The sequence below is a fragment of the Corvus hawaiiensis genome, chromosome 1 (assembly GCF_020740725.1).
Source record: "Corvus hawaiiensis isolate bCorHaw1 chromosome 1, bCorHaw1.pri.cur, whole genome shotgun sequence".
NCBI classification, from domain to species: domain Eukaryota; kingdom Metazoa; phylum Chordata; class Aves; order Passeriformes; family Corvidae; genus Corvus; species Corvus hawaiiensis.
Window position 1 is genome coordinate 16,463,247 of NC_063213.1, and position 16,551 is coordinate 16,479,797.

Genomic DNA, 16,551 nt, shown 5'->3' on the forward strand with positions numbered 1-16,551 from the left:
TGGTCTGGAGAGATGGTCCCAAAAGAGATCGTCTTCCCGAGGCCCGGTGTCTTCCCTCAGCTGCTGCCTAGGAGGGCCCTTGCAGAAGCTGTCAGCTCTTTAGTGATTGTCAGCTCGTGATTTCAGCTCAGCTCTGCAGGGCAGCCTCCAGGCCGGACCAGGGAGAGACGAGAGGCTCGTGTAGCTGTTCCGCACGAGGCAGCTTTATTGGTCCGTACTCTGGCGAAGGGGAGCCAGGGACGAGCAACTCTCTCTGCCCCCGCAGGGGCAGGGGGCTGGCTTTATAGGGATACAGGGGGTGGGTGCCAGAGGGTAAAGGCCAATGGGCTACAAAGGATCTGCATAGGGTCTCCCAGAGGATTCTGGGTCTGTCTTCTTCTCGCCGTAACTGCAGAGTAGCTGCCTTCCCAGAGGGGGTCCTGCTGGGAGATTGAGCAATCTCCTTATCTCAGCAGACGTTCCTCCAGGACAGTGGCATACCATACAGCCTGACTAGCCTGATTACCTTGAAGAATGAAAACACTAAGGAGAGAGAGTTTTTATGCACCTTGATTCCATAAAGACTTTCAGCAGTGTCCCAATGCATCCTTGTAGCCAAATTGATGATAGATAGATTGAAAAAGACGACTATAAGCTGGGTGGAATATTCACTGGACTGCCAGGCCTAAAGGGTGATATCAGCTGTGCCAAGTCCATCTGGCAGTGAGCCAGTAGCAGCACCCTGCAGGCTCTTTATTAACAGCCTAGCCAACATCAAGTTAGGTGAGAGCATTTGGCTCATTGAAAGGGAGGGCCACTATTCAGAGGGACAAACAGCTTTACAGAATCTTCATTATTTCCAACCATGGTGAATGCAAGGCCTTGCACCTGGGATGGCTTAGCCCCCCCTCCACCTATTCTACACATGAGACAGGCAAAGCACTCGGCATTACAGTCCAGGGACTGACTGGCTGCAGAGCAGCCTCGATGAAAAGGACTGGGGGATCCCGATGGGCAGTGAACTAAACACAAGTTCACTGTGCATGCTGACAGCAGTGAAAGCCAACAGCCAGCTGGGCAGGGAACTCTTTGCATCGCACTGGTGTAACGTGCACCACCACTCCACCACACTTGACTCATTACACCATATCTAGAACCCTGGTCCAATTCTGGGGTTTCCACTATGAGAAGGATATAGATAAGCCTGAGTACATTTGGCATAAGGCCACCAAGATCTTTGGGACTGCAGCACCAGAGCTAAGAGAGACCAAGGGAACTTTTCAGTCTGGAGATCAGATGGTTTCAGGGAGACATCATAGACCATGGATACTCGACTCATTGGAAATACTACCAGAACTGCAAGGGACAACTCATCATAATAAGGGAGAAATAGTACAACACCCTATTCCCATATTAAGAGACTAAACAAAGTTTCCTTCAGTGTCTTTGGGGACAAGTCTGTATTTTCTCACTGGAACAAAAGCAGGGCAGGTATTAGAGTCACAAAAATTTAAAGTAGGAGAGCAGATTAGGGACAAAAAAAAATCAAATAAGATAAAGATACACTTCAGGTTTGTTTTTTTAAAAACTTTTTTGCTATTGTTGTTTATTTGGGCTTTCATAAAAATTGGTTAATTAATAACAAAAAACATTTACTTTACTGTATGCCTCACAATTGGAAACAATTGATAAATTGTTAATATTTTTGAAGACATAAGCAAAACACTAGGTTTTTGAAATTCACATCAGACTTTCAAAAAGATGCCTGTATTTCAAAATATTTAGTAATATTTTAAAAATAATTATATTTTAAGAATAGAATATGACAAAAACATGATAAGCTCATGCAGCTTTATATACTTACCGCTGAAAGGTGCAAATATACAATTTTCATCAAAACTTGAATAGAGTTTAAAAATGCAATGTACAGTGAAAATGTGTAGGTATTTACCTACATATTTCCAGTTAAAACTATTGAAAATTAAGGTAAAAGACATTGAAAGCAAAAAGTCAAACAATTGACTGAAATTAACACAGCTAGCAGAATAATGGCAGAAGAACCTGGTGTGGGTTTTCTGGGTCAATGCAGAAGAGGACATTCAGCATCACCAGATGTCCTACCCCATCCAAAATGACACATTCTGAGATGCTACAAAGGGTCTCAGTATTGTCAAGTTATACAATTCCTGAATAAGAAGACACCTCTAGCAAGGTCTCATTTTCTGCACTTTCAACCGCAGCATTCTTCTTTTCAACTGTTCCATTTGCATTGCTTGTTTCTTCCAAAACTACCACTAAACTTGACAGGGTTGTGTGAGGATCAAGCAGTTTCACAAGAGGTATGTCCACCTTTCTCTCTTGAAAGACACGGTTCTGAATTGTCATAGCTAACATAGAGTCTATGCCCAAAGATGAAAGTGGTGTATTCATGGTTAGTTCATCTGCGTTCACTCCTGTGAGGTCACTCACCAGTGAGGTGATGTAGTCCTCGGATTTGAGAAAGGCAGTCTCTGGGACTTCAGTTTCCTCAGGGGTTCCAATCTTGTTCCTGAAATCTTCTGACATAAGTGATACAAAGCGACCATTGAGTGAAATAATCTGAGTAAAAACATGATGATACAAAGCTTGAAAGTTCAATTTGACAACAGCTTGCTGTGGGTTGTTTATAAGTAAGGTCTTCCTGAGATACTCATGAATTTCATGCACTTGCAGAATGTCTATGCCCTTGGATCCCAGGATGCTCTGAATGTGGCTTTGATTGAGCAGAATGCCAAGGTTCAAAGCACCCCAGTTAATGGCCTGGCCTGAAAGCCCACAGTTCCTCCGGTAGAGGCAGAAGAGATCCAGGAAAGAGTTTGCAGCTGCATAGTTTGTCTGGGTGGCATTGCCCAGAAAGGAAGTAACAGAGGAGTAGCACACAAAGTAGTCCAGCTCCTGGCCTCTGGTAGCCCAGTGAAGATTTAGGGTCCCTGCGACCTTTGGGCTCAGCACTTTGTGAAAGTCAGCCAGCCTCAGGACTTCAAGGTGGCCATCGTGCAAAGCAACAGCACTTTGGAATACACCTTTGATCGGACTCCCCACAAAGGTGTTGGCAATGGACTGGAAAGCCTTCTCAACATCACCGGTCAAAGTCACGTCACACTGCACAGACACTACTTTGCTCCCTTTGTACTGCTGCTGCAAAGCCCTCATCTCTTCTTGCTTCTCGCTGCTGGGAATTCTCCTGGAGAGTATTGCAATACACCCTCCTCCATTCTCGGCTATGAATTTCACCGTTTCAAAGCCAAGTCCAGTGAGCCCCCCGACTACCACATAAACAGCGTTCTGCTTGAACAGCTGCCTCTGGGGCTCGTACAACGGGATATCTGAAAGCACACTGATGTCCTTCTGCCTTCTCAGGACAGCAAGGGGAACAGAAGTGCAGGTAAAATAGGACATCACAGAGTTTAGCCCTTCAAGGTTCTCCGTCTGCTGAAAAACAGAACCCGAGAGATGTCTAAACTGTTTCATATCCATGGAACTGACCCAGGCATGTACAGTCTTGTGCAATTCCTTTAGAGGTGCTTTCCGGAAGAGGCTGGAAACGACAAGGACATGAAAGCTGATGTTTTCATGATCAATTTCACTGACATTCTGGATACATTCGGACTGTTGATTGCCACACACCATCACCACATCTTTAAGAAAGTACATGTGGGCCAGATCCTCCAAAGACAGTCTGTTCACTGGAGGAAGAAGAACAAGGGCATTGCACAGGTTGATATACTGGAATACGTTAGGAGCGGGCTTTGCAAGGACTGTCCTCCAACCCATTTCTTCTGCTGCTGCAGAAAGAACGTGGCACAAAACCGATGATGGCTCTGTAGTTATAATACCCAAAGTTCTGCCATGTTTCCCCTTGGGTAACCTCTGAGTGAAAATTTCCCATGCAATGATGAAGTATGACACACAAGGAACACTCTGGAGGAAAGGGAATTTCTTTGCATTGAAACAAACTGTTGCTGGAATCTGAACTCTGGATGACGCAGCAGTGGGATAACATGAAACCACATGATCTCCCACTTTCACTTTTCTCACGTCAATGCCTGTTGCAGTGACTGTGCCACTGAAATCAAGAGCTAAAAGTCTGTGTCTGTCTCCCGCTTGTGAGTTCCAATACAGTGTATTACCAAAGTTGCAGCTAGAAACACTAATGGGAAAATAATCTTCTGAGTGGAGACAAATTTTATCCACTTGAATTTCAACACTCTCTTTGTCCAGCTGAGTAGCAGCACCGGTGGATAATTCCCCAGACAAGTCTTTTGCTGCGTACGCATCAGAAGTGTACAAAGTGAACGTTTGTGATTTCTGGAGAGATCTTACGGGTTGGATGTAATCTGCATCTACAAAAGGTGTGCGTCTGATTTCGGACACATAAATCCTTCCCTGGCTGATGCAAACTTCTGGATAGTCCCCACCTTTGTATTTGACAAGAACATCTGCTAGCACTGAGATGTCCAGGGAGGTGGAAGAGCTGAGGTCAATCAACTGAAATGTGATTTCTGGAACTTCAACAATACAAGTTCTGGTCATGCCATATAATGCAAACCCACAGTTAACGTGGTCCACATATCTCTCCGTTGTTCTGTAGGTGATCACTCTGATGGAACAGCGGGATGTCTTCTCTCTTAGTGCCACCACTACCTGGCGATAGGCTTCACAGCACTTTGCCAACTGATCTACCGCTTCCCTTGGGAAGTCTTCATTTAACTTTTGAATTCCCCACAGGAAGAGGATTTCATCATAAGCCTCAACCTCTGCTCTCATTTTATTCTGTGTCTGGCCTTCCACGAGGCATTCCCAGTCTTCATACATAACATATCTCGAAGCAGGATGCAAGTACTTTTTGAGCTGCTCAGCTATCCCAAATCTGTCTGCAAACACAATGACTCTGGGCTTAAACCCCAGATGTCCAATTGTCTGTGAAAGAGAGACTTCTTTCCACTTGTTTTCAAACAGGAATTCATTGTCTCTGGAAGATGCTTCCTTCACGAAAGTGATGGCAACACGCTTGAGCTCAGCCAAGACAGAGCCGTGTTTGCCCACAAAGCATCCACAGACCTCAAGGCAGTTTCCAGTGGACTTGCTCATTCTCATATATATCATCATTTCTTCCTCCAGTGGGCGGAGCACCACCAGGCTGCCTATCCCTGAGGGAAAGCCTGCTCTGGACTGGAATGTCCTTGAGGTCAAGACAGCGGTCATCTGCAGAAAACAGTCGAGCAGCACTGGGTGCATACAGTAGCTGTACATGTCTCTGACGGTCTCCTCATTCACCTTTATGCTGGTTATAGCTTCCTTTAGCTCCTGGCAATAATGCACATCACTGAGCTGCCTGAATATGGAGCCATACTGAAAGCCAACCTGAGACAGTGCTTCATAAACCTCCTCTCTGCTAATCACTGACCTGCATCTTCGATAGATGGCTGGGAAGGAGATGCTGCTTTCTTCCACCACAGTTTCAGGCTGCTTTGCCACTTGGCCAGCAGCATAAACCGCGCTGGAGGAAGAGAGAACCTCAAAGGTTGTCATGGCTTTTTGCGGACTCAGCTTGATACTCAGCACTTGGGAACTCTGTGTGAGAACACACGGCGCAGAAAAACTGATACTCAGCTGGCAAGTGCTCAGAGGCACTTTAGGCCTTGAGTTGCTCATCACAGAGGCCAGACCAAGCTCCACATAGAAAGCACCAGGGACTAAGGCCACCCCATTGTTCTTGTGCTCATATAAGTATGGCGTTGTGTCCTGGGACACCAGGCAGCCAAACTCCACATTGTCACTGTTTATGCCATAAATCAAAGGATGACTGGCGCTGACACCTCTTTGGTTTGCTTGCTGATGGATATCCAGACAGGCCATGAGTTTTTGGCGATCAAACTGATATCGTGGAATGGCCACCGGAACACTTTGATACCCGTTATAAAAGTGCTGCCAGTTGGGATTATACCCCAGTTCAAACAGATTTCCTACCAGAGTGAAGAGCGTCTGATATTCTACATCCGTTTGCAAAGAGGACATCACCTTTGTGCCTTTTCCTAGAGTTTCCTTTATGCTTCGCTGCAATGCTCGGTGAGGACTTATTTCCACAAACACCACGTTTTCCCTGCCTCTGGCTGCACTTTGGATGGCTTGTGTGAAAGCAACAGGCTCACGTGTATGCTGCGCCCAGAATCTGCCCTGAATAAAGTCGTTTTCAGATGCAGCCACACCAGTCAGTGTTGAAATCACTTCAATCTCCCCCTTCTGCTTTTCTAAAGGCTCTATTTTTTCTTCCAGCTCCCCGAGGATCATATCCATGCTGGGGCTGTGGTATGCAACTGGAACATTTAAAACATGAAGAAAGATGTTTCTCTGTCTGAAAGCTTCAGCTAAGTCTCTCTGGACAGCTTCCACAGTGCCTACACTCCCAGACAAGGTGCAGGAAACGGGGCTGTTGAAAGCAGCAATGCACACCTTTCCCGAATAGGGATGCAGGCGTTCAGCAATCTCTTCAACAGGGATGTTTCCAACCACCAACATTCTGCCACTGGCAGTCTTTGCCTGCAGCCTGCTCCGGTGATAAATGACTTTGACTGCATCTGCCAGCGAAAGGTACCCAGCAATATGTGCAGCAGCAACTTCCCCCACTGAGTGGCCAACAGCAGCAATGGGCTTAATACCCCAGTGCTTCAGGAGGGAAGCTACAGCAACCTGCAGGGCAAACAGCAAGGGCTGGGAAAGCTCTGGATTCAACAAGTCCTTTGAGCTACGATTTCTCCCTGGCAGGAGGCTGATGGCAGCGTGCTGCTGAAAAAGGTCTTCTATCTCCTTACACTTGTCTCTGAACACTGGCTCTGAGCTCAGCAGTGCCTCACTGAACTCCTGCAGCGTGACACCATTGCCACAGAACACAAACACCAGCTGTGGTTCCACCTTGGACATGGCAGGTTCAGTGCTCGCCGCCAACTTAAGCTCTTGCTGCAAGTGTTGGAGGGAATTTGTGACAAACGCTTTTCGGTACCTGTAGCTGGCATGGCTTCTTCTGCAGGCAGATGTATAGGCCAGGCTTGGGAGAGTTACAGAGCTCCTTGTGCTCAGCTGCTCAGCTGTATCTGCCATTGCCATCTGGAGGGACCTACGGGATGCTGCTGACAGCAGAACTAATTCCAGGGGCTTCTTAAAGGCAGGAAGAGCCTCTGGCTGCTTCACCTGCCTGACTACAACATGAGCATTGGTTCCTCCAAATCCAAAGCAGTTGATGCCAGCTACTCTTCCATACTCACTGGATTCTTCCCAGGGCTCTACAGCTGTGGCCACGGCAAGGTTTAATTTCTCTGCATCGATGCTGCTCATCTCCTTCGAGTAATGCAAGGATGGAACAATCTTTCCATGATGCATCATCAGGAGCACTTTGATCAACCCGGCTGCTCCAGCAGCCGATTCCGTGTGCCCAATATTTCCTTTCACTGAACCGATTTTCAGAATGGAAACTCGGGAAGACCTGTTCTTGCTAATGACACTACCCAGGCTTTCAGCTTCAGTAGGATCTCCAGCAGCAGTTCCGGTGCCATGGGCTTCAATGTACTGCACAACTGAGGGATCAACACGACTTTCATAAATGCTGCGCAGTAACTTCTCTTGCTCTATTTGAGACGGTCTCGTGATCGGAGTCATGGACCTGCCGTTCTGATTGACCGCACTGATGTTTATCACACCCCAGATTTTGCTGTAGTCTTCCTTTGCCTGTTCCATGAAAAGTTAAATTTCTTTAATAAACTCATGCTTTCTCTGTAGAGGAGACAACAAAACACCACAACAAAGCCAAGAATACACAGAATATGATGCTAACTTTTAAATGTGGGATCCTTTTCCTATGCTAGGGGAAGTGTATGAATGCTTAAGAAATGCTTCATTAATCTTAAGCTTGAATTGGAAAAACTTCTCTGGAAAAGAAGTTATTAGAGCTGAAGACACAAAATCCAGGCAAGCAACCAGTCTTATTTCAGGCTGCTTCACAAGCAGCCTTACCTTTTTCAGTGGTTTGAGGAAAACAACACCGCAGCCTTCTCCCCTTCCATAGCCATCTGCCTTCTTGGAGAAGGGTTTGCTTATGCCCTCCGGAGAGATCATTTTTGCTTTACTGAGAGACACAAAGGTGCGGGGATCGATGATGCAGTTCACCCCACCACAGATTGCTGCCTCACAGTCTCCTGGAGTCAAACAGAAACATACTCATGTTGAGATGGCCCAGGTGATAGATAGGAACAGTAGCAATCCTGATTCCATTGTCCAGCATCTCTCCAGTCCCATTACCTGATTTAATGGCTCGCAAGGCGTAGTGCAGAGCAAAAAGAAAAGATGAACACGCAGTGTCAACAGTCAGGGACGGTCCAGTCAGATTAAATGTGAAAGAGACCCTGTTGGCAGCAATGCTCATTGCTGTTCCAGTACCATCATAATGATTTATTTCACTCACTGCTCTGCTGGTTATGATTTCATAGTCTCGATTCATGAGACCTGGAAAACATCAGATTTGTGTCAAGTTAACCCAAGCCAACAACAGGCACGTACAGCTCGAAACCTGACGGCGTGTTTCGGTTTTCAGCGTTAAGACAAAACCACGTGGCATCCGTGCTCCTATGGTGAAGCTTTGCTCCAACACAAGTCAAAGGCAAAACTCACAGCAATTTCCCCTGGACTCAACTTACACAAACATACCTAACACTTGAAATTCCTACCTGCCCTGGAAACAACAGGCCTTTCCTGATGGCTTAGCTCACTGTGTGATGCAGCTAAGGTCTCTGTAGCCTGCCAAGACCCCTGTATCTCAGTTTGAGACGGCGTGGTTTAGTTCAGCTATGAGAATAGTTATCAACAAGTTACACATAGCATAGCTTGGATATAAATGTACAAGACATTAGCTTCAGTTCCTCAGATGTACCAAGTTAAAGGTCACAGCACAAACTACATCCAATACTTCGTATTTATCATCAATTTTCACACTGTGAGCCAGTAAGAAATAGAAAAGAAGAAGGGGGCCTCTGAGAGCAGTTGTGTCCTTTTTCTGGGAACACTATGCTTGGAATACCGTGGATCCCCAAGTCCACATGTGGACAATGCAGTACCTGTATTCAGAGAGCAAGGAATAGTGCCCTCAGTGGAAGAAGAGCACTCTCAGACTAAAAGGTAATCTAAAGCATTTCCCCTATAGGCGCATCAGCCAAACTACCCCAGAAAACTCCTCCTTAAAGAGACACAGATTACACCAGCAATAATGTGCTGTTCCTCTAGTATTGTCTTTTAAATGTCTTCCAACAGCCCTCGGTATCATCTCCTCAGTAACTTTTCTGGTACTGACAAAAGCAGTTGGACAAGTGCACCCCTGTACCATTCTAATGTCCACAGGAGGATTTCTGCTGCTTTGAAAGGATATTAACCCCCACAACACCTTAACCAACATTATACTGGAAAACAGTATGCTGGGCAAAAAGGGTAGGCCTGTGTAGAAGCCCAGAAGATAAGGGGCTAATGTGTACATGTCAAACACTGGCTGCCAGATACCCAGGGAGCCAACCAAGGATTGTCAGTAATAACCAAGAATTGTTGAAAGAACAAGAGGAGAAGGGCACCATGGGGAAGTAGGGCAACACTTTTCTGGGATAAACATTCCTTGTTCTGCTCCAGAGACACAACCACAGAATCAAATGGGTTGGAAAAGACCGCTAAGGTCATTGAGTCCACCATATGGTCAAACCCCACCCTGTCAACTGGACCATGGCACTAAATGCCACATCCAGTCTTTCCTCTAACACCTCCAGGGACGCTGACTCCACCACCTCCCTGGGCAGCCGATTCCCATGTCCAGTCACCCTTTCTGTGAAGAATTTCTCCCTAATGTCCAACCTGAACCAATCTGGCACAGCCTGAGGCCATGTCCTCTCATCCTGTCGCTAGTTGCCTGGGAGGAGAGGTTGATCCCCACATCACTACACCCTCCTTTCAGGCAGTTGTAGAGAGAGATAAAATCACCCCTGAGACTCCTCTTCTCAGGCTAAACACCCCCAGCTCCCTCAGCTGCTCCTCATTGGACTTATGCTCCAGGCCCTTCCCAGCTCTGCTGCACTTCTCTGGACTTAACTCCAGCACCTCAATGTCCTTCCTGAATTGAGGGGCCCAAAGGGGACACAGGACTTGAGTTTTGGCCTCACCAGTGCCACATACAGGGGAAGAATCACTGCCCTGCTCCTGTGGTCACACTATTGCTGATATAGGCCAGGATGCCACTGGCTTTCTTGGCCACCTGGGATCACACTGGCTCATGTTCAGCTGCTGTCCACCAGCACCCCCAGGCTCTTTTCTGCTGGGCCACTTTCAGACCACTCTGTCCCCATCAAGAAATGAAAGACAGCATCATCACAGAAGTGAGAATGAAGCGTTGACCCAAGGTCAATCTGGGCAGGGGAAGGGTCAAGAGCACTCAAGACCCAAGACCTTCAAAGCCTCTGATGCATTTCCAGAAAAGACTGAAAGAAGGGACTGGACATGACAACTAATTTGCATAGAAAGAGAGAAACATGTCTTCAGGGCAGGGAAACCTCTCTATAAAAAAGGTATCCCCATCTAGGCCAGGGGGTGCCCCCAGGACACTGGACATGTCATTGGCCAGACTCATGCTGGAATCAGGAGTGGTTATCTCTTTTTCACTCCTTTTCTCTTTCTCTCTCCCTTTCTTTATCTCTTCCTTTCCCCCTTTTCTACCACCCTACCTCTTTATCCACAACCCGCTGCCATGTGCTGATATAGCAGGTCAGTGACCAACATTCCAATTTCCATGCCAAGTGTGTAATTTATTAATAAAACTTTTCCTGCAGACCTCATCATTTACAAATCTTGGGTGTTCCCTTCCCCTTAAGGGTGAAACGTCACAGCCTGGCTTGGGAGTATCTTTCCCAAGAAGGGCTGGGTTGGGGAGGCAGTTTTAACTCTTTCCTGCTTCACTTCAGTGTCTGAACACAGGAAGAAGAGCACCAAAAAGAGACACAGGAATTCTACCATGAACTCCCAGAGCCTCCTGGTAATTCTTACCAAAAGTAACCAGTAGTGCCATAGCACAGTAGCCTTAGATCTCCAGGCTAGATCCAGCCTAGATCCAGCCTAGATAACATGGAAAAGTTATGAAGGAGTGCTCCAATCTTTGTGAGGTTTTCTTTTCTTTGCTGTGAAAGTTTCATCTTACCAATAAAAACACCTGTTCTGGTGCCACTGACAGATTCTACAGGAACTCCTGCATCCTCCAGGGCTTTGTATGTGCACTCTATCAGTAACTTCTGCTGTGGGTCCATGCGTTCAGCTTCCATATTATTAATCCCAAAGAGGTGGTTGTCAAATGAATTAAATCTGAAATGCACAGACCAGAATATGATATGACATATGTATAGAAGATGCTTTTACTTCTAGACTCACAGTAAGCATTTTTTGCAATGAAAAGCAGAGCAGTAACTGGTGTTTAGGCCACAGGTCCCATTTCCGAAATTCAGAAGAAAATGTTTATAAACCAAAGATGTTTCATGTCCCACCACAAAATAGGTCATTTTATCAATGATTCTGCATTTCAGAGGTAAGAGCCCGCTCCTACCCATTTTTATTCTTATAGTTATTGCACTAGTACCAACTGGATTCCTCAGATCATGAAATGTGCAGAATGAGACTCCCTCTGCTGTAATGTGGTCATGGCCAACGAGTTATAAACAAATATTGTTTTCTACATCATTTTAAGCCAATATGGACCAATGCTTCACAATTTAAAACCAAAAGGTAGAGGATCAGCTCAGGTGTTTTCAAGGGATACCCATGCTTCTCCAACAATATATTCAAAATACTTTCAGTGGGTGTATGTGTGTGTTTGTCTTTAAAAGCACCTTCAAAATTGGCCCATGCTTACAAAAGACCAAGTCCAAGTTCAATCTTGTGTCCCAAGATCAGGTTTGTATGGCCTTCTATCATCTCTTGATTTCAGAGCAGGATTCAATAGCTAGCATGGGACTAAGCAGTAAATTAATTCTGGGTCCTGTGATTCAACCTGGCCAAGTATCAATCTCAGGAGACAATAACATTTCTTCTGTGCATGTCAATGTCTCCTTTGAATGAAGCTCTACAGCCTGAGGATTTAAGGTGAATGTGGAATTCAAATGACACTTATGCTGACCTTAATCTGTAATCTGCTATTCTTCACACTGGTCACAGCCCCTGAACAGCTGTACCCATATCTAAGTACCACACAAACCCGAGGAGCAGCAGGGTAACACACTCACTCATCGAGAAGAGCAGCTCGTGTTGTACATATTTTTCCTGGCTTGTTATCATCTGGATCATACCATTCCTTGGCATTAAATCTCTCGGGGGGGATTTCTACCGTGCAGTTTTTGCCTTCCTCCAGGACTTTCCAGAAATTGTCAATTCCATCTCCTGTTGTACAGAGTTTTTAAAACAGATTAAATTATGCACTCCGCCTCCCCGTGCAGGCTCAGAAATGCACAATCAGCTACAAGGACCTCCCACGTGTCAATCTAGGCTGCTCAAGAAGACTTGCCACAGAAAGAAGTGATCAGTCTTTGGTGAGAGGAAAATGAAAAAGCATCACTGATGTCCTCACTGCTTGTCTAAAAGCAAAGGAGCCCCACAAAATCCTTAACCACCTTCTCTCCCCATTTCCCTACCATCTCACTGCATCTATTCCACATACTGTAATAAAGCAAGAAGCTTTCTTGGAGGAAAACCCAACCAGTTTATGGTACAGGCAAAGCTGATGGTAATGTCCAGCCCCTGGTCTGTCCTGTCCCTAGGCATGCAGAGTCCTGTAACAATGCACAATCACCCAGCCAGTGAACACGCAGAAAGTTCAAATCACCCCAGACCCATCCAGCTCCTTTGTATGAGTTTCGTGTGCAGCTCAATGCCCTGCCCACGGCCAGCACTGCAGCTTCTTCTGTCTGTCTGTCTGTCTGTCTGTCAGCAGACAGATTCAAACCAATTCGTTTCCACCACAGCACCGCCTTTCAAAAAGATCCCACAAGCAGCAAAGCAACAGATTCTGCTAGGGGAAAAATATGGTGTTTTCCTCCATTTCAACATTAATAAAAGACTCTGCTTTTCAATGTCCACTCAGAGCCTGCTTTGCTTTTACCCCCGACTCACCTCCGGGAAAGTTGCATCCTATTCCAACAATAGCAACTTCCTCTGCAGTCTCAATCTCCATCTCCTGGGCTGCACAAGACAGGAGTAGTGTCAGTCCAGTCAAACAATTATGCATTTACCTTTACATAAATACTCGGTTAAAAGGTGAACTTCCCACAAACACACAAACTTGTTCGAAATTTGATTAATCTTGAATCATCTACTGTTGGTTCTGACGACAAACGACACTTCCCACAAGTGACCTGAGCTGGACTATATTTTTCCTCTTGTCTCTACTTTTAGAGGAAAATCCCCATTTAGTTCCCCAAACTCTCTCATGCACAGACACTTCCTATTTACTTTTTAACCTTTGCTAACAAAAGGTGAATCTTTTCAACAAATTAGATGGCAAAGACAAGAATTCCCTTTGGGATCAAATTAAATACCCCAGTATAGAAGTGACAGATGATTTCTTTTTCCTTGATTCTGGGAAAGGAACTTGTCAGATGAGAATCAGTTCAATTGAACTAATTAGAACTCGCTAGGATGCCCACCTCTAAGCCCTGCAGTCCTCCTGGACTTCCTTCAACCAACAAAGAGGAGAAGATTCCTCTAGAAGGTTTTGTGGGGAGAGATTCTCATCTCAGGGATACTACAGCAAGTCCCAGAGAGCCTTTCTCAGTCACTGACTGACAGCAGTGAAGCAGAGATGAGGCAGTTTTACAGCCCCACACATCATTCAGAGTTATCATTTCTCGGAGGTTTGATTTGAAAGGTGAAATCAGAAATAACTGCTCAGATTCACACTTTGAAAAATTTACTTCCAGGTTCCATTAGCTAGGAGAGAAAAAGTTAAAAGGCCACCTTGCAAAAATAAGGAGATGAGAATCTGGCTTTCTAGAAGCAAATTCCATTTTACCAATAAGGTAAATTCAAAATTGACACAAGAATTATTTCCTTTAAATTCTTTCAGAATTGTCTGTGATTTCTATTTTAATGTATGATTTCTTATTTTAATGTAATTGCTAAACTAAAGCTGTAAAGCCCAACAAAATACTTTGTACAAAAGTACTTCTAAGCATTTTTCCTAAGTTGGCACTTAAATAGCAAGTAATAGAAAATTAAGGACCTTCCAATCACAACATAAAACAAATCTTTGGCATCTCTAGAGCTATCCAGTGAGCTATATAACTCTTACCTTATATCATCCCAATGGGGTGGAGTAATAGGCTGTCTGTGGAAGTCATTTATATAGGATTCTGTGTGGTTTCTTTTTTAAATGGGCATGCTAAATTGTTAACGCCTTTCAAAGGAAAAAAGAAAATGAGTCATGTGATTAGTCAGTAACCCCGACTAAGGCTCAAAACTACTTCCCTGAAGTAATAAATTCTTGATGTCGTAAGTTTTCACACCAAAGCAGTAGTAAAACCTGTCTTATCTAAATTTTTACAGTTAGCAAAACAGTTAATTAGCGATATCTTGTCATTAAATAGCCCATAAAAAATTTATGATCCTAAGAATATTATTTAAAAGGCTCTATCTTAAAATAACAACTCAATTTGGTTTGCTCTTTATACCAATAAATATTAAAGGTAATATTGAGCTTTCTTTCTAAAAACTGCCATCTTCTTTAAAGCCAGAAAACAGTGAAATATCCAGAAGTAACCTCTGAAGGGATCAAGTCCGGTAGTCACTGCTAGATGCCTTTTTCACTCTCCCTCATCTGAATTCATCCCAACCACCTAAACTCATCTTTCTCCTCTTTTGACTTTGTAATGGAAACACAGGGTTACATTTACTTATGGTTAGATTTCCTTGATTGCAGGACCCAACTCGTTCCACAAAGACAGCAAAAAAGCATTGTGCTGAGACAGTTTATTCTGCCATCAAATAGCTTCATAACCTGCTCTGAAAAGTTTTAAATTCTGCTCTCCATTTCATAGCTGAATACCTCAGTCACTTACTTTTCTGAATTCTGAGGTTGTTGGCAGTTATTTAACGATTTTTTAACTTAATTAACCCACTTCCCTGATATCCTTATAAGGCTTATTAACAAGATGGCTAGTCTGAAGGTGACTTGAGAATCTCCACAGTTTACACGTCTCTGAAGAGCACTCTTGTTAGTGCTGGTGCCATCAACATTCCCTGGCAGAACAGAATGTGGATTCATCAAGTGAACTAGGAATGCACTGTGGGACCTCCGTTACAATTTCACAATCAGCACCTGAAATCAATGGTTGCTAAGCCATATTTTGAGGTATTGGTTAGGTATTGGCAGAATATTGAAATAGATCCTGCACATCTGTGACCATAAATTGCAAGTTAAACCAATCTGAACCCCAGTGATCCAAACACAATATGAACAATGTGCCAGAGTAAGAAAGTGCTGTTCATGTCACTGGTTCTGAACATACTTGTTTACAGTTTAGCAGGGTGTTGCCTGAGTGCTGATGACTTGCACTAGTCACATCATAGCTGGAATATATTAATAAATCCAAGTGATTGCTCAATCCTGAAACAGAAATAGGAACTAAGTATGGACATGTAGCAATAATGGATTGAGTCTGTTACTAATGTAGGCAGTGTATTTATAGCTGAATTACATGTTGGTTTGTCATCAAGTTTACTACACATTTTATCTAAATTTAAAAGTAAAAAGTTCAAAAGGGAAACAAAGACCTGTCATACGGGAGGCACTACATTTGTTTTGTCTCCCACGCCCTTACAGTGTTCACCTCTGAACCAAACCTTTGGTTTCTTCTATCCAGACTTATATCTGATAATTCCAAAACGACAGATAAAAATATATGTGTATTTCCCCAAAAAATTACATCCTACTGAGACTCAAATATAGGAAAATAGCTATTTATTTGCCTTGTTATCATTATTTCAATCGAGTTTTTAATGTCTTCTGGTGGGAAAACATGCATGTGTGAAGTATCTATGGGACTGCATGTCTTTCAAAGACAACATGGACAAAAAGGGGATCATGTTGAATGCTTTTTAATTCCAAGTATATATTAAGAGTAAAATACTTGTGGGTTCCCTGTTTCCATCAAGACACAAGAAGGATTACTACACAAACCACTAGATGTTATTTTTTCACTGAAGCAGTGCTCTGACAAGAGAGGAGTTTGTGACACAATATGTCATTCTGCATTATCATGAAAACCTGGTAAGAAAAGGAACTGGCTCTTGGGCAAAACAATTTCCAATCAGTCAAATCTCAAAAATTTGCTTTGAACATAATTATAAATCATGGATATTCATGTGTCATTGAATAAGGGAGAAGTTTTTACATTTTTCATTCTACAGCTATGAAGTTTTCCAGTACACTTATTATTGCTGTTGTGGTTACTGTTACAGAAGTTTTAATAACAC

The 16,551-nt window shown here is 44.1% G+C and overlaps 1 protein-coding gene across 1 annotated transcript; it reads right to left on the bottom strand.

Moving 5' to 3' along the window:
• Window positions 1-1,947: 1,947 nt before the first annotated feature.
• On the bottom strand, window positions 1,948-14,407 carry LOC125321399 (mycocerosic acid synthase-like). Its single transcript, XM_048294180.1, has 7 exons — window positions 14,369-14,407; window positions 13,192-13,260; window positions 12,309-12,462; window positions 11,234-11,394; window positions 8,311-8,514; window positions 8,026-8,207; window positions 1,948-7,740 (listed from the first exon to the last, which is right to left on the bottom strand). Exons 2-7 carry the CDS (start codon window positions 13,250-13,252, stop codon window positions 2,155-2,157), a joined length of 6,348 nt encoding a protein of 2,115 aa, XP_048150137.1. The 5' UTR covers window positions 13,253-13,260; window positions 14,369-14,407; the 3' UTR covers window positions 1,948-2,154.
• Window positions 14,408-16,551: the final 2,144 nt, after the last annotated feature.

Bases quoted from the DNA above. Each gene is read 5' to 3' on its own strand.
- LOC125321399 (XM_048294180.1), bottom strand. From the start codon at position 13,252: ATGGAGATTGAGACTGCAGAGGAAGTTGCTATTGTTGGAATAGGATGC. The intron at 12,463-13,191 runs GTGAGTCGGGGG...TCTGTACAACAG, and splicing joins AGGATGCAACTTTCCCGGAG to GAGATGGAATTGACAATTTC. The intron at 11,395-12,308 runs GTGAGTGTGTTA...TGTGCATTTCAG, and splicing joins CGAGCTGCTCTTCTCGATGA to ATTTAATTCATTTGACAACC.